At 46.5% G+C, this 21,580-nt stretch overlaps 1 protein-coding gene across 1 annotated transcript; it reads right to left on the bottom strand.

Annotated features, from left to right (window-relative positions):
• Positions 1–8,282: 8,282 nt before the first annotated feature.
• GPX7 (glutathione peroxidase 7) lies at positions 8,283–16,571 on the bottom strand. The gene is made up of 3 exons (XM_084872951.1): positions 16,244–16,571; positions 10,417–10,678; positions 8,283–8,885 (listed from the first exon to the last, which is right to left on the bottom strand). The coding sequence occupies exons 1-3, from the start codon at positions 16,376–16,378 to the stop codon at positions 8,722–8,724; spliced, it is 561 nt and encodes a 186-aa protein (XP_084729077.1). The 5' UTR covers positions 16,379–16,571; the 3' UTR covers positions 8,283–8,721.
• Positions 16,572–21,580: the final 5,009 nt, after the last annotated feature.

Below are 21,580 nucleotides of genomic sequence, written 5' to 3'. Positions count from 1 at the left end.
CTGGGCTTTCTATGTTTTGTTCCATTGATCTATATGTCTGTTTTTATGCCAGTACCATGCTATTTTGATTACTATGGCCTTGTAGTATTATTTGATATCAGGTAGCATGATTCATCTAACTCTGTTTTTCTTAAGATCACTGTGGCTATTTGGGATCTTTTGTGGTTCCATATCAATTTTTGGAAAATTTGTTCCAGTTCTGTGAAATATGCTTTTGGTATCTTGATAGGAATTATGTTGAATCTAGATTTCTTTGGGTAGTATGGACATTTTAATGATGTTAATTCTTTCTATCTATGAACTTAGTGTATCCTGCCACATATTTGTATCTTCTTAAATTTCTTCAGTGTCTTACAATTTTCTGAGTACAGGTCTTTTACATTCTTGGTTAAACTTATCCCTAGGCATTTCATTTTGGGGGATGCAATTGTAAATAGTATTGTTTTCTTGGTTTCCCTTTTTGATAGCTCATTATTGGTGTATAAAAATGTGACAGATTTCTGGATATTTATTTTGCAACCTGCTACTTTACTGAATTTATTTATCAGTTCTAGTAATTTTTTGGTGGAATCTTTAGGGTTCTTTATATACAATATCATGCCATGTACTGCAGAAGACTCTTTATTAATTTTGTCAAACCATGACTAGAACTGCTTTTTCTCTTGACCTTAGGCAAGTCTGTTTCCCTTGAGCCTCCATTTTCTATCCTTTAAGTGGGGATGGTAATACCCAAATAACCACAAGAGCTACTACCCTGTTTCCCCGAAAATAAGACAGTGTCTTATATTAATTTTTTCTCCCAAAGTTGCGCTAGGTCTTATTTTCAGGGGATGTCTTATCTTTCCATGTGCTAGGTCTTATTTTCAGAGGATGTCTTATTTTCGGGGAAACACGGTATTCTTTAATGAATATTTACTATATATATCAGGCATGGTGGTGCTTTATGGGTGTTCTGTCATTTAATCAGCACAATAGGACTATGAGGTATTATTAATATTTTCGATGTCCCTCTCAGAAGAGGACATTGAGTCCCAGAGAGGTAAAATGCTTTGTCCATGAGTCACACAGCTGCTAAGCGGCAGCACTGGGATATAAATCTATTTGCAACCTATTGATATTTTGAGCCAGATAATTATTTATTGTAAGGGACAGTCCTATGCTTTGCAGGGTATTTATCAGCCTCCCTGGCCTTAACCCATTAGATGCCAATAGTACCCACACCCCACTGTGACAGCCAAAAATGTCTTTAGATATTGCCAAATGTCCCCTGGTGAGCTAAGTCACCTTTAGTTAAGACCCACTGCTCTATCCTCTAGAGTTAGACTGTGTTTTTCCTCCACAATATGACCAAGCTAGGGAAGCTCTTTTCCCCAAAGGGTCATGAAATCAACCGCAGACAGGCATTACACTAATGCTAATACTATTACATATTTGTGATAGCCCATTTGCACTTACAAAGTGCCCCCTTATAACTTAGTTTGTCTGAATATTCCAGGTGAGAGAACACATAAACAGTGTCTAGCACAGTGCCCAGCACTTACTGAGTGAAATCTGGGTTTACTTTTATTGGCTAGATGGACCCATGAAGGTTCAGGGAGATTAAGTGATTGTCTCAAAGTCACACAGCTAATAAGGTAGTCTTGTTATTTGTTACGTTGATTAGCCTGTTAACCATTGTTCTTAGCTCTTCTACTTTAAGTCTTAGAAGAATGTCGGCTTTCATTGAGAGGAACAAGGCAAATCGGAAGAATTAGAATCTGTTTCCTAGAGTTGAAAAGATCCTAGAAGCTACCTAGTTCAACTCGCTCCTGCATGGTATTAGGGTTGCCAGAAAAGATACAGGATGGCTAGTTAAATTTGAATTTCGGGGTAAACAAGGAATAATTTCCTAATATGTCCCATATATCACAAATATCAGTTTGAATAATGGTAGCAAGAAGTAGGAAAAGCCCTGGCTGATTTCGCTCAGTGGATAGAGCATCGGCTTGCAGATTGAAGGGTCTCAGGTTTGATTCCGGTCAAGAGCATGTACCTTGGTTGCAGGCACATCTCCAGTAGGGGGTGTGCATGAAGCAGCTGATCAATGTTTCTCTCTATCCCTCTCCCTTCTTCTCTGTGAAAAATCAATAAAATATATTATATATATATTTAAAAAAAAAAAAAAAGAAGTAGGAAAGGGGGAGAGCTTTGAAAGATGTTAGGATGTGGGTCAGAGCCCTAACCGGTGTGGCTCAGTGGATAGAGCGTCAGCCTGTGGACTGAAGGGTCCCAGGTTCGATTCTGGACAGGGGCATGTATCTTGGTTGTGGGCACATCCCCAGTGGGGGGTGTGCAGGAGGCAGCTAATCTCTCTCATAGATGTTTCTAACTCTCTAGCCCTCTCCCTTCCTCTCTGTAAAAAATGAATTAGATATATATTTTTTTAAAAGATGTGGGCCAGAGATGGCTATTTGTCCCTGTTCCCCAACATCTGTTTTCCTCTTCTTCTATGTTAATGGAAGCCCCCCTCTCCCCCCACCCCCCCCGTTTTCATCTGGGCACATGGCCATACAGCATAAAAAAATCTTTATTTCTCAGTGATCCTTATGTCTGTGTACAGCTGTGAGATTAAGTCTTCTGCTCTGTACGATGTGATGTCGTCCCCTGAAAGGAACAGGACTGAGGTAGTCCATCTTGGATCATGCAGGTGTTTTCAACACTGAGGGGTGCCAGAGCTAGAAGCCTGGGCCCCTAATTCATGGAGCAGAGAAAAGGCTCAACTTTTACATGGGATAGGAAGAAGTATCCGCTTTATTTGAGACTGTGTTTACTTTGGGCTCCTGTGGTAGTCGCCCTTCTCTATTCTGACACAAAGTGGTAAAAGTCAGGTGAGGGCTAAGAAAGGAGATGTGGGGAGAAGAGGAAGCTGCAGAGGTTTTGTCATACTCAAGGCAGCATTTCTTATTTTTATTTTTATTTTTTCCCCAAATTATAAAAAGAGAGTTACAGAGCCCTGGCCAAGTTGCTCAGTTGGTTAGAGCACTGTCCCTGAAACGCCAGGGTTGCAGGTTCAGTGCGCGGCCAGGGCACATACCAGAATCAACCAATAAATGCATAAATAAGTGGAACAACAAGTTGATCTCTCTCTTTCTCTGTAAAAGATCAATTTCCCCGCCCCCAGAGTTACAGAGGTAGCAGAAATGAGCCAGCCGGGCTGCACAGGCTGAGGAAACAGTTCCAGAAGCAAAAGAAGAGTTCTTGAAGCTTAGGAGAGGGAAAGGCAAAGGAATGTACCGGCTGAGGGGGAGGAGGGGAGCGAAGAGGAGAAAGGGAAAGGTGCCACCGAAAGGGGGCTGCACCCCATGGCAGCGTTTCTTTTTTGAAAGGTGGCCTTTTGACCCCCTGCAATATCATCATTCTGGGTGGGGTCCAGGAAGCCATGCAAGCAGCTGGAAGAGTTGTAGGGACCCAGGCCTCAGCAATCTCCTCCATCCACCCTCAGGCTGGCCCTGATAGGTCTGGGAGAGTTTAGCTCTGTCTGCTTTCCAAAGGTGTCTCCATGGTGACCAACCCTCTAGGCAGACCCTAGAGCTGCCTGCTTCTATCAGTAATTCCGTGTCTGCCTCTGGCCCCAGTTTATTTCCGTCCTCAAGATTTGGGACTGAAGACAGGCTCTGTCATGCTAGGTCAGGTCACTATCATTTCTTTTTTTAAAAACAAATTTCATTAAGTTCAGTGAGATGACATTGGCTAATAAAGTTTTATAGGTTTTGAGTGTACATTTCTTATAATACATCATCTATGTAATGCATTGCGTGTTCACCACCCGAGCCTGTGTTCATTGCAGCATTTCTTACTTCATTCCACAAGGTCCTGAGTGACCTGATCCTTGCTTACCTCTCTCACCCTTGTCTTTACCCCTTAGCTCCAGGTACCACTGGCTCCAACCAATCCAGTGTTTCCTTCCTTAGGGCCTTTGCAGGATCTACTACTGGTACATCTGCTTAGGACCTTCCCATTTCTTTACTCTTGTTAAAATTTTGGCTTTCAGCTTAAAGTCATTCCTCAGGGAATCCTTAAACTCCAGAATAGGTCCAGTGCCACTTTTTGTTGTTATTAATCCTCAACAGAGGATTTTTTTTTCTCTCCTATCGATGTTTAGAGAGAGTAGAAGGAAGGGAAGGAGGGAGAGAGAGAAACATTGATGTGAGAGAGATACATCAATTGTCTGCCTCCTGAGCCAGGGATCAATTGTGCAACCCAGATGTGTGCCTTTGACCAGGAATCAAATCTGGGACCTTTTAGTCATTTGGGCAATGCTTTAACCACTGAGCAAAACCAGCTAAGGCTCCTGTGCCACTTTTTAAAAATATATATTTTATTGATTTTTTTACAGAGAGGAAGGAGAGAGTTAGAAACATCAATGGGAGAGAAATATCGATCAGCTGCCTCTTGCACACCCCTACTGGGGTTGTGCCCACAACCGAGGTACATGCCCTTGACTGGAATCGAACCTAGGACCCCTCAGTCCGCAGGCTGACGCTCTATCCACTGAACCAAACTGACCAGGGCTCCAGTGCCACTTTTAAACATGCTCATGGCTCCTTGTGTTTCTTCCTGGTACTTGTAATTCTATAATAATTGGTGTAATGATTTGATTAATGTTTGTCTCTCCCACTATCCTCTAAGAATCACGACAGCTGGAAATGTGTGTTTTGTCCCCTGATATATCCCTAAAACCTAGAGCAGAACCTGACACATGGCAGAGCTCAAGAAATACTTGTTGATGAATGGCTGTTTCTTCCAACCATACTTTTCCAGGAAGTTCCCTCACAGTCACACTCTCGACCCTCCACTCTCTAGCCCAAATTAGAGAAGTAAATAAGAGTTGAAGATGGCACCTCCCTTTCTCTGAGGACCTGGGCTCAGGGATGTTGAAAGAGAATGAATCATTGGGAGGCTGGGGGAGAGGAGAGGCTGGGGGAAGGGAGAGGGGCACGGAAGGAGAGCTCAGCAAAAGCAGAAGCCCTTATCATATCCACAGCCAGAAATGACCCCCTTTTCAAACTCCTAACCGGTGGGCTCTGGCTTGCTAATTGCTAAGGAATAAGTAATGAGATTTAAGAGGACAACTAAAATATAGATTAATAATGAAGGCTTGTCAAATAGCTAAACTACTGTCGATGTAAGAAAAGTGCAAACCTGTAGAGAATTTTATGTATTTATTTGAGCCAAACTGACGAAACAAATATAACAGCTTGCAGTTTTTAAAAATGCATTTGGAATTAATGAGGTAATTTAAGATTACACGAAGGAGGTAGAAAGTGAGGAAGGGATTAGATTACAAAATTATCTGCTTTCTTAAGGGTGGTTACACCTTTGAGGAGTGTTACTTCCGCATTTCACAGATGTGTGAACTTCGATGCAATCGAACTTCGAGAACAATCGGCAGTTTGCTTAAAAACCTTTCACTAAAGGAGTTATAGGCCTGGGGTATGACTACCCAGCATGACCTGCCCTTTTTCGTCCACATTACTGAGTGCTAATATATAACCTAACAAATAAAGTATTTTTGCTTAAAAGTAAAGTGTTAGAAGATAAAGTGTTAGAAGAAAATCAAATATTAACTACTCAAATGCTGGCTGAGAACTGAGGGATTAATTTAAAACTAAGTTGTTAGCATATGCTGGTTAACTGGTGACTAAGGTAATAGTTGTAAAGGATTTAAAGTGAGATTTTCCCTAGGGGATTCTTGCACATTGGAGGGGGTTTGGAAACAGCAGAAAGCTGATAAGGCCTCTAGGAATGAAGGTCTACTTGAGACTAAAATCTTCAGCTGGACTCTAAACTTATGGAGAAATTGTTTGTCTTTGGTTTTCAGATAGGATTTAGTTCAGGGAACAGCAAGGAGCTGTTTTCTCAAAATGTTTGCCAGCTAATCACATTCAATTTGCTAAGGGCCAGGCAGCGTGCTAAAGAGAGAAAACAGGCAGTTGCTTAAACAAGGAGAACAGAGTGTGGTGAGTGAATTGAGTGGTGTGTCAGAGGAAAGGCTTAGAGGATTTGCAAAGGCTGGGTAGAAGGAAAAGCTGGTGAGGTTAGCTCTAGGTTGTTAAGTTGAACTGAGGTGTCGGTAGACATGCCCTGTAGGCAAGTTGATATCAGTCCAAGGTAGAGAGATTTGAGTCCAGGGCATAGTTGGTGGTCAAAATCATGAGGGGGAAAAAAAATGAGAGAGCTGCAGAAGAGTATGTGAAGTGAGAAAAGGGACCTGGAACCCCAACGAAGAACAACAGGGAAGCAGAGGGCAGAGGAAGAAACATCAACTGACACTGAGAAGAAAGGAACACTCAGAGAGGAAACCAAGAGATGACAATGGCATGAAAACTAAGGGAAGAGAATGTGTCAGGGAGAAAGATGTAGTCTGCAATGTCAGATGTGGCTGAGAGGTCAAGAAGGATAAAGTCAGAGACATGTCCATTGAGAATGTGGTTCCGAGGTGTCCATCACCAAAATGTCTGATAACTGGGTTTCATTGTATCTGTGTGTGCGTACCCACAATGAGTATATGCCAAGCTGGATGGCAGAGCAGGATGTATAAGGGTAAGTCTGGAGGCCACCGTAGAGGGGCTATGGTCAATTCAGAGAGCCTTCATTTACTCAGGGCAGCTTTCGAGGACTATTAAGGGAGACTATGAGAACTATAAGCACAGTTCAAACCTTTCATTGTCCAATGGGAAAACTGAGGAGAGAAGACAGGGAACGATTTGCTCAGTCTGTGAGTCAGTGGCATAGCCAGAACCTGAATCTGAATCTGCTACTTCTAGAAGAGGGACCCTTGGGAGAAGTAGATATGAAATTCTTACTGGCCAATGAATTATCAATCAGTGATGTTGCCCATCACCTCCATTTTAGTTGCCTTTTTTTATCCCTCTATATAAAACCCTAAGATGCAAATAGGTGGAACAACCAAGCAACCAGTCGCTATGACATGTGCTGACCACCAGGGGACACTCACAGAACATGGCAGAGTGCAGAACATGGTGGGTGTCAGCCAGGGCGGGATGGTGGAGCAGGAGAGCAGGGCACCAGACCAAGCTGGGGCACTGGCGAGCCTCAGGTGGTTACTGAAAATTCTTTGCTTCCTTGTGCCATGGTTCCACCAGGTGCTCACACCTGCTGTCAGTGCCGCAGCTGCTGCTCGCACCCGCTGCCAGCACCCAGCACCAGTGCGAGCAGTGGCTGCCAGCCCCGACTGCCCCTGAGGGCTTCTCCATCTCCCCCTGCTTCTGAGGAGCGATTGGGGAAGCAGCTACCGCTCACACCCACTGACAGCGCCAGCCTCACTTGCCCCTGCTGCTGGCGCCTGCCTCAATCACTCTGCGCCATCAGCAGGTGCGAGCGGGGTCAGCGGGAGCGGGGCTTTGGGCAGACAGGGGACCAGGGGCCACGGCTGGAAAGGCTGAGACCTGCCTCTGTGCTCACCACAGCCTCACAGCCCACAGTTTCTTTCAAGGTGCATGAATTCATGCACTAGGCCCCTAGTGTTTTATAAAAGTAAAAAATATATTTTACATACAAAATTCAAACATTATAGTAATACTTAACAAAGAAAGTGAATGACTCCCGTTATCCCAACTTACCCCTTCATGGGCAATCACCATTATTCCTCCCGTTTCTCTCACTCTCACTCTCACTCTCACTTAACATTGCAATTCTGTAATAAAAATATTATACTTTATAATGGATTTCTTTGTGTGTGAATATGTTCATTCTGTTTTACAACTTGCCCTTTTTTCACTTTTGGACTACTTTTATGATAGCATATAGAAATCTAATTCATTAATTTTAATAACTATATTATTGTATCATTTAGATTTGTATCATAATTTATGGGTTGGTAATAAGTTGTGATGGGCACAAGGGTTACATTCAATTTTCATTATTATGAACATCCTATTGTACATATACTCTGAGTGGCCAGATTATTTTGATCTCTGAATGCATAATAATCCTGCTACTCAGTGTGTGTGTGTGTGTGTGTGTGTGTGTGTGTGTGTGTGTAGGGGGTGTGCAGGAGGCAGCTGATCAATGTTTCTCTCTCGATGTTTCTAACTCCCTATTCCTCTCCCTTCCTCTCTGTAAAAAAATCAATAAAATATATTTTTAAAATAATAATAATAATAATAATAATAATAATAATAATACAGAGGAAAAAAACGACAACAAATAAATGTTTGGCTTGGATTCTCATTGGCTGGAAATTCATATTGGGTGCAAGTTTTCATTAATCACAAGTTACATTTTGGTTTATATGCAAAAAAACCCCACATTTATTAAATGCCTCCTCTTGAGGTGTCACTGCTCTAGGCACATTCATAGCTCATTCATCAATCCTCACAACAGCCCTGTGAGGTAGGAATCGGCCCGTTTTATCGAGTTCTTAATAGACAGGAGATAATTGCTCGATATACTTCCATTTGCCACATGTTTTCATGGACTGGAAGTTCTTACTGGCTGGTGACTCATTAGCCAAGAGCTGTCATGGGCCAGGAGTTCCTAGAGGTTGATCTAAGATTCCAATGATCGAAATGCTAGAATCCTCCCCCCACAGGAGTGATGGGGTAGGAGTGATGGAAGAGTCATAGTCTCTTCCTTTGAAGCACCGTTTGAATTTGCTTTGGTTTCCATGGAAGGTGAGGGGGGCGGGAGGGAGGGCCAGTGGGAGAGGAGGGAACGTGGTTAGAGGTCTTCTCGCTTCTTCAGGATGAGTTTCCTCACAAGTGCCGTGACCTGGGGTCTGATCTCCTCCACCGACACGGTTGGGTCCCAAGCCCCTACCACCTTTCCATCTGGGGCCACGAGGTACTTCCAGAAGTTCCAAGTGGGCTCCTTTCCAGAAGTTTCTAGAACAAAAGGAAGAAGGAGGGCAGAGTGTGCTTCCCTGGGTACCCTCCCCTGGAATTCCACGTTCACGGTCCATCCTTCCCTGGAGGCAGTGGTTCTGTTCATTAGAATTAACTGTAGAGTTTTAAACACCCTGATGCCCGGTCCACCCCCTAAGCCATCTACATCAGAATCTCTAGGGGTGAGAGGCAGGCATCAGCCTTTTCCAAAAGCTCTCCAGGAGATGCTAGTGTGGTGTCAAAGCTGAGAACTGCCGAAACCGGTTTGGCTCAATGGATAGAGCGTTGGCTTGGGGATTGAGAGGTCCCGGGTTCGATTCCGGTCAAGGGCATGTACCTTGGTTGCGGGCATATCCCCGGTAGGGGGTGTGCAGGAGGCAGCTGATCGATGACTCTCTCTCATCGATGTTTCTAGCTCTCTATCTCTCTCCCTTCCTCTCTGTTCAAAATCAATAAAAATATATTTAAAAAAGAAAAAAAAAAGCTGAGAACTGCTGCTCTAGGATCCTGTGACATGTTTGATAAGGCAGTATTCGTTCTTCTTTTATCAATGATCTCAAACTACTGAACAGTCTACCGCCTATTCTCTAATGAAATCTAAATGGTTTCCAAATGTTCATGGACTGGTTGCGTCTGAATCACGGCGGTGGTGGTGATGGTGAGGGGTGCATAAAACAAACAGATTCTTGGGCTCTGCTTCATTAGATTTCAGGCTAATGCATTTTTAAGAGCTCCCCAGGTGCCTCCAAAGCAGGGCCAGGTTTGATCTATAACTATGCTAAACTGGGAAGGAACTAATGAAAACACACAGGGGGAGGAAAGGTAAATATTAGGATTGACCTACAGAGCAAAATTCCAATCAGTCTCAGTAAGGGGCCTTTTGTGTGCTTCCCTGTTGTTTCTCATTGACTTCTCCAGGCGAAAGGGTGGGTCGGGGGTGGGGAAGGATACTGAAGGCATCCGGAAGCAGGGAGTGGGAGAAGGCAAAGACCAGGAGAGGGGCCCCAGGGAGGAAACAGGACCATCGTGACCAGCATGGCCCATGACCCCATTCTGCAACCTTGAGGCTTCTGGGGCTGGGGAAGGGATCTAGTTCTAAATATTGAGATCGGGTGCTTCAGCGCAGGTTTCTCTCCCGTGGCCGATAGACTTTGACTCTGACTCGGGACAGGAAATGCCTGTCAGCCTTCTCCAGGCAGGCGGCATCCCTTCCTGTCAGCTCCTCACTTCTCCAGCCTCAGTCCAACGAAGTCACATTGGCTAACATCTGAGGGCCCTGCTTATGAAAACAGGATCCCAGAGATGTCTGCAAGAGTGGCTGGGGGGGGAGGGAGGATGGTGAAAGGTAGCAGAGTGAAGATATTCTCAGGCAGGAATACCCCTGAACTCATCCTCAAAGATCAGTGCTGGAACAGACCATCAACCCATTTGAAAGAACCCCAGGCCACCCGGGCAGTCAGTGGCTTCTGCTGCCCAGGGGGCCACGGCCTCAGCCCACGGAGGGAAGGCGAGGGGAAGGATCAGGACTCACGGGTCAGGTACTTGAAGGCGGGATGGGCACCAGTGCCAGTCACTGCGACCTTGCTAAACATGGGGAAAGAGACGCTGTAGGTGCGGCGGGCAAAACTCTCGATCTCCTTGTTGCTGTCGGGCTCCTGCTGGCCGAACTGGTTGCAGGGGAAGGCAAGCACGTTGAAGTGGTGGGGCCCCAGGTCCCGCTGAAGCTGCTGCAGGGCCCGGTAGTGCTCCTCTGTGAAGCCACACTCGCTGGCCACGTTCACCACCAGGGACACCTGTGCGGCAGAGACACAACACAGACGTGCACAGCCCCATGGAGAGGCGTGCACTTGCACATTCCCGACATTCCTGCCTGCGTGACTCCTCCCCTACAGCTAACTCTTTCTCTCATGTGCACAGGAACACAATATACACATGTAAATGTGAGTGCCGTGTTCTCCCGTATTCACAAGCACGTGCACCGAGGCACAAATGAAGTCAAACACGCAGAGCTTACAGGTATGGGTGCATGCACATACATGAACATCCCTGAGAATAAGCACACAATAGTCACAAACGGGTATGCCATACCCCATGATACAAAGATACATTAGCACACATCACACATGCCCACAAACACACAGCACTATCAGAGAGACACACACGGGGGCGCTTACATCCAGAGGTGATGTGGGAGAGTGGAAAGGGAGGCCTGGGTTCAGGCTCTGGCTCGGTCAGCCAGCACGCATCCCTGTAGTGGCCTGTACCCTAGTAGGTGTCATCTCCCTTTTGGGATGTGAATCCACTGAGCGCAGGAGCTAAGTCCACTTCACCCCAGGGCCTGACGTATGGGAAAGTCTCAGAAAGTGCCTGCTGAATGAATAAGTAAATGTTTACACATATACAATCACCAGCACAAGTGGGTTTTCTTTTTTCTTTTTTTAAATATATTTTATTGATTTTTTACAGAGAGGGAAGGAGAGGGATAGAGAGCTCGAAACATCGACCAGCTGCCTCCTGCACACCCCCTACCGGGGATGTGCCGCAACCAAGGTACATGCCCTTGACCAGAATCGAACCTGGGACCTTTCAGTCTGCAGACCGACGCTCTATCCACTGAGCCAAACCGGTTTTGGCTCCAGTGGGTTTTCTAGATAAAAGGACACCAAGATCCCCAGGACAATCCCTTTTTGTCCCTTTCCCTCCAGTAAACAAACACCACTTACTCCTAGACTCACCTTTAAATATATTATCGCTTTATAACAAATTAACTTACTTATATAAATTTATTTATTAATTAGCTTATACATTTATTTAGCACCCTTGTGTGCTAAATCTAAAGCTGGCTGATGGAACCTGATTTTAATACTGCAGCTAGAGTTCTGGCACCAAGGCCATGTTCTTAGCTTTTGGTTATGTATTATTGAACGATTTTAAATCTTACCTCGTGTCTGGGCTGCCCAGCCCTATCTCTCTGGCCACCTTTTTAGAAGAGCCAGAGTTATACCAGCTGGCTCCATAAAGGGGGACATCTCCCTGGGGCGCTGGACATGCATAGGCATAAACTGCTCAGGTTAGACATTTTGGACTGGGCATTCTTTGTTGTGAAGGTACAATTCTGTTCATTATAGGATGTTTAGCAGTATCCCTGGCCTTTATCCAGTAGATGTCTAGTTTTTTTTTTCTTTTTCTTTTTCTTTTTTCAGAGAGGAAGGGATAGGGAAAGAGCGATAGAAACATCAATGATGAGAGAGAATCATTTATTGGCTGCCTCCTGCACCCCCCCTCCCCCCCATGGGATGGAGCCTGTAACCTGGGCATGTGCCCTGACCGGGAATCAAACCGTGACCTCCTGGTTTGTAGGTTGAGGCTCAACCACTGAATCATGCCAACCGGGCTAGAAGCCTACTATTGACAATTGAAAATGTCTCCACACTTTGCTAAATGTCCCCTCGGTAGCAAAATTACCTCAGTTGAGAATCACTGAGCTGTAACTCCTTCACCCTGCCTCCGTCAGATGAGGAATAACCCAGTCCCTGGGGCCCAGGCTCTTAGAACCTCCCCCATTTGCATCAGCATTTGTCATAGTCTGCCTGTGGTAGTGAGAAACTGGGATCCTGAACTTCCTTCCCGAGTGAGGGTCTTCCTCTTTCTTCTCTGCTGGATTCCCTGGGCAGGGAAAAGTGCTTATTGTAAGAAAGCTTCTGCACAGCAAAAGAAACCATTAACAAAACAAGAAAGCCCACTGCATGGGAGAACATATATACCAATGTTATCTCCGATAAGAGTTTAATCTCCAACATTTACAGAGAACTCATACAACTTAACAAATGGAAGATAGACAATCCAATAAAAAATAAAAAAAAAAATGGGCAAAGGACCTAAATAGACACTTTTTAAAAGAGGACATATGAAGGCAAAAGACATATGAAAACATGCTCAAAGTCACTAATCGTCCCAGAGATGCAAATCAAAACAACAATGAGGTACAATCTCACACCAATCATAATGGCTATCATCAACAAATCAACAAATGACAAGTGCTGGCGAGGATGCGGAGAAAAAGGAACCCTCATGCACTGCTGGTGGGAATGCAGACTGGTACAGCCACTGTGGAAGATAGTATGGAGTTTCCTCAAAAAACTAAAAATGGAACTTTCATTTGACCCAATAATTCCACTTGTAGGAAGATATTCCAAGAAACACCAATCAGAAAGGATATTTGCACCCCTATGTTCATAGCAACACAATTTACAATAGCGAAGATTTGGAAACAGCCTAAGTGCCCATCAGCAGATGAGTAGATTAAAAAACTGTGGTACATCTACACAATGGAATACTATGCTGCTGTAAGAAAAGAAGGAACTCCTACCATTTGCAACAGCACGGATGGATCTGGAGAGCATTATGCTAAGCGAAATAAGCCAATCAGAGAAAGATAAAAATCACATGATCTCACTCATTTGTGGAATATAATGAACAACATAAACCGATGAACAAAAATAGATCCAGAGACAGAGAAGCATCAAACAGACCATCAAACCTCAGAGGGAAGGCAGGGGAGGGGGGAGGGTGGAGATCAACCAAAGGACTTATATGCGGGCATATGAGCATAACCAATGGACACAGACACCAGGGGGGTGAGGACATGTGCTGGGGGGCTGAGGGGGCATGGGAGTGGCCAGGGAGAGGCCAATGGGGGGGAGGGGGGAATGAGACATATGTAATACTTTAATCAATAAAGATTAAATAAAGATTTTTTTTTAAAAAGTGCTTATTTTAAATCTTCATAATGTGTGTCTATCCGCTCTTTTGGAAGAAGGAAGTCCTGCTTCCAGTTCCATGCCTGAAACCAAAATGCTTATCCTTAAAGTGGCACAAACAGACAGACACATTCAAATACACAAGCAAACAAATACACCATTCACACACACACACACACACACACACACACACACACACCACTCAGGCCTACAAGTACATAACTTCACTCTACAGGCAAGCACTTTCCTAAATGGTTACCCACTCATTCATACTCAATGCCGGTCTAAATGCCTGTCTTTCCAGTTAGCCTGAGGGCATGGACTTGCTCATGGCTCTCTCTCCAGGGCTGGACCCAGTTCCAAGCATGTAGTGGGAGCCAGGAATTTTTTTTTCAATTAAAAATTGTGATGAAATATATACATAATGAGCTAAAAACTATTTGCAACCGAATAAATGACAATATTGCCCAAGTGGCAGACCTAGTTTAAAGTTAACTCAGCATCATTCACAGCTTTCCTGGACTGACTGTTGCTGATTTCCTCTATATCTGGTGTTTAAGGGCACTAACTCCAGAGCTGGACTGCCTGGGTTCAAATTCTAATTCTATCACTTAGTAGCTGACTTTTTTTTCTTCCTTCCAATTTCTTTCTGATTGATTTCTCGGCCTCTCGCTCCCATGCATTTACCAATGACCTAGATAGAATATTAAAACACTCCGAGTCCTGACATTGCTTCTCTGAGTCATTTTTCTCTCTCCAGGATTTCTGTTCCTCACATCCTGGATGCCTTATTATTTCTAAAGACAAATAGACTTTGTTCTATTCTTGTCATCGCACTTATTACTACTAGCAGTTGCCATTTTCCTGTTCCCTTTTTTTATTCTCTCTCCTCTTTACCTCCTATAAACTCTATGAAGGTGGAAACTTGTCTGTTTTGTTCACCCCTGTATCCCCAGGGCTAGCCTCGTCCTTAGTTGACAGCAGGTGCTCAATAAGAAATAAGAAATTAATGAGGAGCAGAGCTGGTCCACGGCTAACCTTGGGGCTCTGAGTCCTGGTGCTCTGGAGGGAAGGAGAGGCCTGAGTGGGAACCGGCCTGGCTTTTACTATGGCTCTTTGAGCTCCGGATGAAGCTCCCTCTGGGGCCCACCAAACACAGGCACAGAGCTCCCTGCCGAGTGCTTCCGCACTGTCATCTCGTTTGAGACAACACATTGGGATTAATGGCCCTACACTTTATTTTTTTAGTATTATTATTTTTAAAATATATTTTTATTGATTTCAGAGAGGAAGGGAGAGGGAGAGACAGAAACATCCATGATGAGAGAGAATCATGCATCGGCTGCCTTCTGCAAGTCCCCCACTGGGGATCAAGCCCACAACCCGGGCATGTGCCCTTGACTGGAATCGAACCCAGGACCCTTCAGTCCACAGGCTGACATTCTATCCACTGAGCCAAACTTAAAGGCTTAGAGAGTACTTTCTTCACTAAAGATGGCCTTGCTTCCTGGAGAAGAACGCTGGCAACCATTTCTGTAGAGTTTATCCGAATCTGGACAATGGCCCACCTGTCCATTAGAGACCCACTCCCAGCCTTCCCGCCCCACAGCCTCACTTGAGAAGTGGAGGGCTCTACATTCCACACGGTGCGCCACCTAGGCCTCTGACTATAGTGCTCAGGCCCCTCTCGGTGCCTCCCCATCCTCTGCAGCCCCATCTCCCACCACGCTCAGCCTCGTGCTTTACACTAGTACTGCTTTAAGCACCACTGCCTCTCCTCCGCGCTTCCTGCTGTTTGCTTGGGAGCCTCGACAAGGACAGTTCTCTGCCTGGGTTGCTCTTCTTGAACTTGCTAAAACGCACTCTTGTTTCAGACTCACACTACATGCTTCCTCTCTGAAGTCCGCTCAGAGCTAAGATGCCCTCCTGGTCAGGAGGTAGCGGTTAGCTTGGACGATTCTTCTATTTCACCCTGAGCTGTGCCATCTTAGGAAGTCTGCCGAGAGTAGACCAAGGGTGAATGGACCTTTCTCCTCCAGGCTCTGCGTGTTTTCCTAGTGCTGTGTGACTTATCTCCCTCTCTGGCCTTCGCGTCCTCCCTGGAGAGGATCTGCCTCAGTTCCGCGCGCACGCCCTCCGCCCTGCACATGCATTTCCACAAAGTCCTCCTTGCACTCAGATCAGCTCTCCCAGTGGCAGACGCAGGAGCGGGGATGGCGGAGACAAAGGCCGTGGGAGGATGCCACGGCTCCCTTTTCCACCCTTGCATGACAAAGGCTGAGCGGGAAGGCTGGGGAGGGGGCATCCAGCCCCTGGGAGGGGTCCGGACCCGCTGTCAGGGAAAGCAGAGCCTGCTCCGGGAGGAACTGTACCAAAGGGTAGCGGCCTTAGGAAGGTTGAGAAGAGAGTTTCGGGTTTCACGGCGCGCCAGGGCCTTGCCACGTAGCGGACCCTGAGCGGGTCTGGGGCGCCCGCCGAGCAGCGGGGTGGGGGCTGGGAGCCGGGCGGTGACGCGGGGCAGCCCCAGGCCCCGGAGCCACACCCCGCAGGACTCGGGGGGCGGCGGGCGCCCCCATCAGGCCCCGGGCGCGCACTCACCGAACCCCGGTACTTCTCCAGCGACACCAGCTTGCCCCGGATGTTCACCGCCTTGAAGTCATAGAAGTCCTGCTCCCGCTGCGCGCAGGCCGCGGCCGCCAGCAGCAGCCACGCCGCCGCCAGCGCAGCCACCATGGCTCCGTCCGAGGTGGCAGAGCCCGGGGGGAGCGGGAGGAGGAGGGGGTGGGGGGGACCCGGCCTGGGGGCGGGAGGAGGCGGCTCCGCGGCCACCGCTCCCCCGGCAGGCAGGACGCGCCCCCTTCTTGCTTCCCTTCAGGAGAGACGGGCTCTGGGTCTGTTTTTCTGCTTACTAGGGAAGCATTAGACCCCGCAAGCCTCCAAAGCCGTGATTCCAGGGTTTCAAACATTGAGACCAGCCGAAACCGGTTTGGCTCAGTGGATAGAGCATCGGTGGTCTGCGGACTGGAAGGTCCCAGGTTCGATTCCAGTCGGGGGCATGTACCTTGGTTGCGGGCACATCTCCAGTGGGGGTGTGTGCAAGAGGCAGCTGATCGATGATTCTCTCTCATCGATGTTTCTAGCTCTCTATCCCTCATCCTTCCTCTCTGTAAAAAATCAATAAAATATATTTAAAAAAAACCCCACAAACAAACAAACAAACAAACAAACAAACAAAAACCATTGAGACCAGAATTCAGTTCTCAGAGGTGGTTCTGTCCCTTTTGTAGAATGCAGACTCGGTAGGGAAAGGAAGCGAACATCTGGATCTGAGCCTTAGCTTCTAATCAGCTTATGGGCCCATAGACTTGTGATGCCGCCACCTTTCTGGGCCTCAGTTTCTCCATCTGTTCAGTGGGGCTAGCCTCCCTTCTTGTAGCAGGTAGGCAGGAGACATGGGAGATATAGAAAAATGGATGTGAAACACTTTGTCAGCTGGGTGGTGCCTTGAAGCATGGAGTGATGAATGAATGAATGAATGAATGAATGAATGGTTCCGGAAAGGGATGGCAAGGAGGAAGGGAAAGAAGATGGAGGGCCTGTTGCAGGTTGGGTTCCTGGAAAGTGGATTCAGGGGTGGCATTACAGTGCAGGATGTTTATGAGGAAACACCCTGAGATCAACACCCGTGGAAGGGAGAGGCTGGATCAGGAAGTGGGCAGAGGTCCAGAGCTCCGTGAAGGCCGGAGGTCAGTTTTGGCTGACTCCACGGAGACTCACGCTGGAGTGGCCCGTCAGAGTGGTCCCCAGATAAACTCCCCTGGCCAGGCTTTTATATCCCTGCCTGCATCCGTCACTGGATAGGGGGCCGTCTGGGAAGAGGTGTGACGGGAGCCAAAGTGGCCCCGCCCCTGAAGGGACTGACAGGTACAGGCTTTCTCCTGACAGCACTGGTGCCCTCGCTCTTCACGGGTTGGGCATCTGGGCAGCATATAACAGTGACTCCCACACTCAGAAACCCCTCCTGAGCCCTACTAAGTGCCAGGTGTGGAGCTGGGTGCTTATACTACTCGATCTCCAGGAGCTCACGGGCCCCCCGGAGAGGAGCCAGGTAAACGGGACTTTGTGTAATGCAGTAAGGGCTAAGCAAGCCTCCTGCCATGGAACAAACCCTTCCCGAGCCTCTACTCCACACCAGGTTCTGCTGTAGGTGCCTCGGATGCAGTGATGAACAAGACAGCGTGGTTGCTGCCCATGGGGGTCACAGGTATTAAATAATTCATAAGTAGCTCTAAAATTACTGTTGTGGTAAGTACCACCTGAACTAGCCTTGGGGTTGGGGGTGGGGCAGGGCTCAAGGAGAGCTTCCCAGAAGAAGGGACATTCGAGCTAAGCTCTAACGAATGAGTAGAGCCCTAACCAGCCAGGCTTAGTGGATGGAGCCTTGGCCTGCGGGCTGAGAGGTCCCAGGTTCGATTCCAGTCAGGGGCATGTACTTTGGTTGCGGGCGCATCCCCAGTGGGAGGTGTGCAGGGGGCAGCTGATTAATGTTTCTCTATCATCTATCCCTCAAATCAATAAAATATAATATATTTTATTGATTTTTTTTTTACAGAGAGAAACTCTGTAAAAAAAAAATCAATAAAATATATTATATTAAAAAAAAAAAAAAAAAAAAGAACGAGTAGAAATTAGCCAGGTTAAAGTGTAAAGATCCCGAGGAGAGAGAAACATGGTGCATTTTGAAACAAAGGAGGCTGGATTCGGCTGGAGCAGAGAGAGCGAAGGGTGGGAGGAGAAGGTGTAGAGCAGACAGGGGTGAGGTCACAGAGAACCTGGTAGGCCCTAGGAGAGGTTATGGTCTTTACGGTAAGAAATGAAGATTCTTTTTCTTTTCTTTCCTGTTCTTTCCTTTCCTTTTCTTTTTTTAAGTGGGGAAGAGCAGGCAGTCCTGTGTTATAGAAAGATCCCCCTGACTGTTCAGTAGAGAGCAGGTAAGAAGGGGCAAGAGCAGATGTGCTCCAGATGCCGGGCAGAGGAAGATCGGGGGTGCCAGAGGCGTTGCTAACCTAGCAGTCAGGACAAGCCTCCTGGAGCGGATCAGAGTTGTGTCTGAAAAGAGGATTGGGGATTCCCCAGTTTGGGAATGGGGGAGTGGGGCCGAGATGTGAGCCTGAGGGAGCGGTGTCTGTGAAAGCACGGAGCTCAGGAGAAGTGCTTGGTTGGTTGGGGTGAGAGAGGGTAGGGGAGAGAGGAAGTTGCAACATCAGGGGCCAGATGGAGAAAGGTCTTGAGTTCCACGCCCAAGAACTTGGATTTTACTCTCTAGGCTAGGGGTGTTGAACTCAATCAGAGAAGGGGCCAAAATCTAAAATCCAGCCTAAATCGCAGGCCGAATGGTTTACTGAACAGTCATAAACTGACAATGTCATAAACTGACAGCGGAGTGCAGTGATGACAGCGCGGTGCAGGCCACATTGCAAGGCCTGGCGGGCTGGATTTGGCCCGCGGGCCTTGTGTTTGACACATGTGCTCTAGGCTGTGGAGACCAAGGCTTTTAAAATCGGGCATAAGGTCATACAGTTAATAAGACTCTAGCCGAAACTGGTTTGGCTCAGTGGTAGAGCGTCGGTCTGCAGACTGAAAGGTCTCAGGTTCGATTCCGGTCAAGGGCATGGTTGCGGGCACATCCCCAGTAGGGGACGTGCAAGAGGCAGCTGGTCGATGTTTCTCTCTCATCGACGTTTCTAGCTCTTTATCTCTCTCCCTTCCTCCTCTCTGTAAAATATCAATAAAATATATTAAAAAAAAAAAAAAAGACTCGAACCCAGGCCTTTAGAGTCAGAACATGGGGACTTTCTGCACTCTCCAGGAGGCCCCTCTCCTCAGGAGCAGACACCATTATCAGGAGAGATGGAAAGCAGGGAAAAGCCTGCTCCAGACAATGGCCAAGGCAGAGGTAACGTGGCCCCGCCCTTTCCACCCCTTCTCCTCCCTTCTCTGTTGGAGCCTGAGCCTTAGGTGGGTCCAATGGTGTCAAATGGTCCTCTCTTCTCTACTTTGCCCTGTGAAGCTGGTGGTCTCCCTTCCTGCTCTGCCCCTTTCACTCAGCCTTTCCCTGCATGAACCCATAATCTGGGCTTCTCAAATTCTGCTCCACACAACTTGGAGTTTCGCAAGCTTGGCTGAGCTATTTCCTGTCAAAATCCAGATATGTAGGCATTTCTACTAAGCAGGAAGAAACAGGGAAATATTTCTCATTTGTAAATCTTTCTTCTGGGCCCTTCTCTCCTTCCCTTATTCACGCTTCAAACTCAGCTCATATATCACCCCCCTCTGCTACTACCCTTAATCACTCCCTCCTCTCTGTTGCCTTTGTGCCTAGTACGTGTTCCTGTTGGTGGGCTGATTATATGAGTATAGTTGTCTGTTACCATGGCCACCAGGCTGTGAGCTCCTTGGGGGCAGGCAGGTTTATATCTGAATCATCTGTTCTACTTTTATTACTTGTCTATGCTAGCGTCTGACATGAGATGCTGTTGATTTTAGCCCACAGTGTCTATTTTGCCATTTTACTTCTAGTCCTCTATGAATTTTTGTTGTTTCTGAAAGAGCGCAGCTATTCCCAGGTGGTCCATCCACACGAGTAAGGGTTCCACAGGCACAGACAAATGCACACAGTTCTCAGATGAGCGCCTGGAAGGGGAGGGGGCTCACTTCTGGATCCTCCATAATTCTCTTTTTCATAATAAGCTCAAAGAAGCTTTTTATGGGCATTTAGAATGCTCATTAATATTTTGTTGATTCAACAGATTGTTGAGCACCTGCTATGTACTAGTGCAAGACATTATTTTAAGGTCTAGGAATATGTTGATAAGACTGACAAAAATTCCTGAATTTACATTCTAGTTGGGGGGGAGGATAATAACTGATATTTGTTGTATGAAACATATAGTACAATAGGTGATAAGTAGGGGAGAGGGCTAGAGAATGTGGTGAGGAGGTGGGGAGGGATTGCAACTTTAGTTCAAGTGATCAGGAAGTCTTACTGAAAGAGTGTCATTTGAGCAAAGACGGGAAGAAAGAGAGCAAACAATGGGGGATACTGGAAGAAGATAGTGGAAACAGCTAGCACAAAGTCCCTGAGGCAGGAGCATGCATGATGTGTTTGGAGAAAAGCAAAGAGGTTGAAGTGGAGTGAATGAAGGAAAGAGTAGCAAGAGATGGCATCAGAGAAGTTATGGGATGGGGAATAGATAATGTGGGGTCTTATAAGCCATTGTAAAGACATTTTCTTGTACTCTGAGTGAGATGGGAAGCCATTGAAGAGTGTTAAGCAGGAGAATGACATTTCTTCTCCTTTTTAAAAAAAATATATTTTATTGATTTTTTACAGAGCGGAAGAGAGAGGGATAGATAGTTAGAAACATCAATGAGAGAGAATCATCGATCAGCTGCCTCTTGCACACCCCCTACTGGGGATGTGCCCGCAACCAAGGTACATGCCCTTGACTGGAATCAAACCTGGAACCTTTCAGTCCACAGTCTGACGCTCTATCCACTGAGCCAAACCGGTTTCGGCTCTTCTTTTTTTAATATGTATTTTGTTGATTTCAGAGAGACAAGGAGAGGGAGAGAGAGAGATAGAAACATCAATGATGAGAGAGAATCATTGATCGCTGCTTCCTGCACGCTCCCTACTGGGGATCAAGCCTGCAACCTGGGCATGTGTGGGAATTGAATCTGAGACCCTTCAGTCCACAGACTGACGCTCTATCCACTGAGCCAAACCAGCTAGAGCTCCTCAATTTTTAAAAATCTTATTCACAATGCAATAGCTACAGACACAATATACTCCAAATCTAATCTGCATTGTTAATATTTTTTCATTACTTTCTTACAGCTAGAATAGATGCTAATAACCCTAAGAACATAGAA

The sequence above is a fragment of the Pipistrellus hanaki genome, assembly GCF_964339955.1.
Source record: "Pipistrellus hanaki genome assembly, chromosome: 2".
NCBI classification, from domain to species: Eukaryota; Metazoa; Chordata; class Mammalia; order Chiroptera; family Vespertilionidae; genus Pipistrellus; species Pipistrellus hanaki.
This window is presented reverse-complemented; position numbering and strand designations above follow the sequence as displayed.

Bases quoted from the DNA above. Each gene is read 5' to 3' on its own strand.
- GPX7 (XM_084872951.1), bottom strand. From the start codon at position 16,378: ATGGTGGCTGCGCTGGCGGCGGCGTGGCTGCTGCTGGCGGCCGCGGCC. The intron at 10,679-16,243 runs GTGAGTGCGCGC...TCTGCCGCACAG, and splicing joins TGGAGAAGTACCGGGGTTCG to GTGTCCCTGGTGGTGAACGT. The intron at 8,886-10,416 runs GTGAGTCCTGAT...CTTTTGTTCTAG, and splicing joins CGCCTTCAAGTACCTGACCC to AAACTTCTGGAAAGGAGCCC.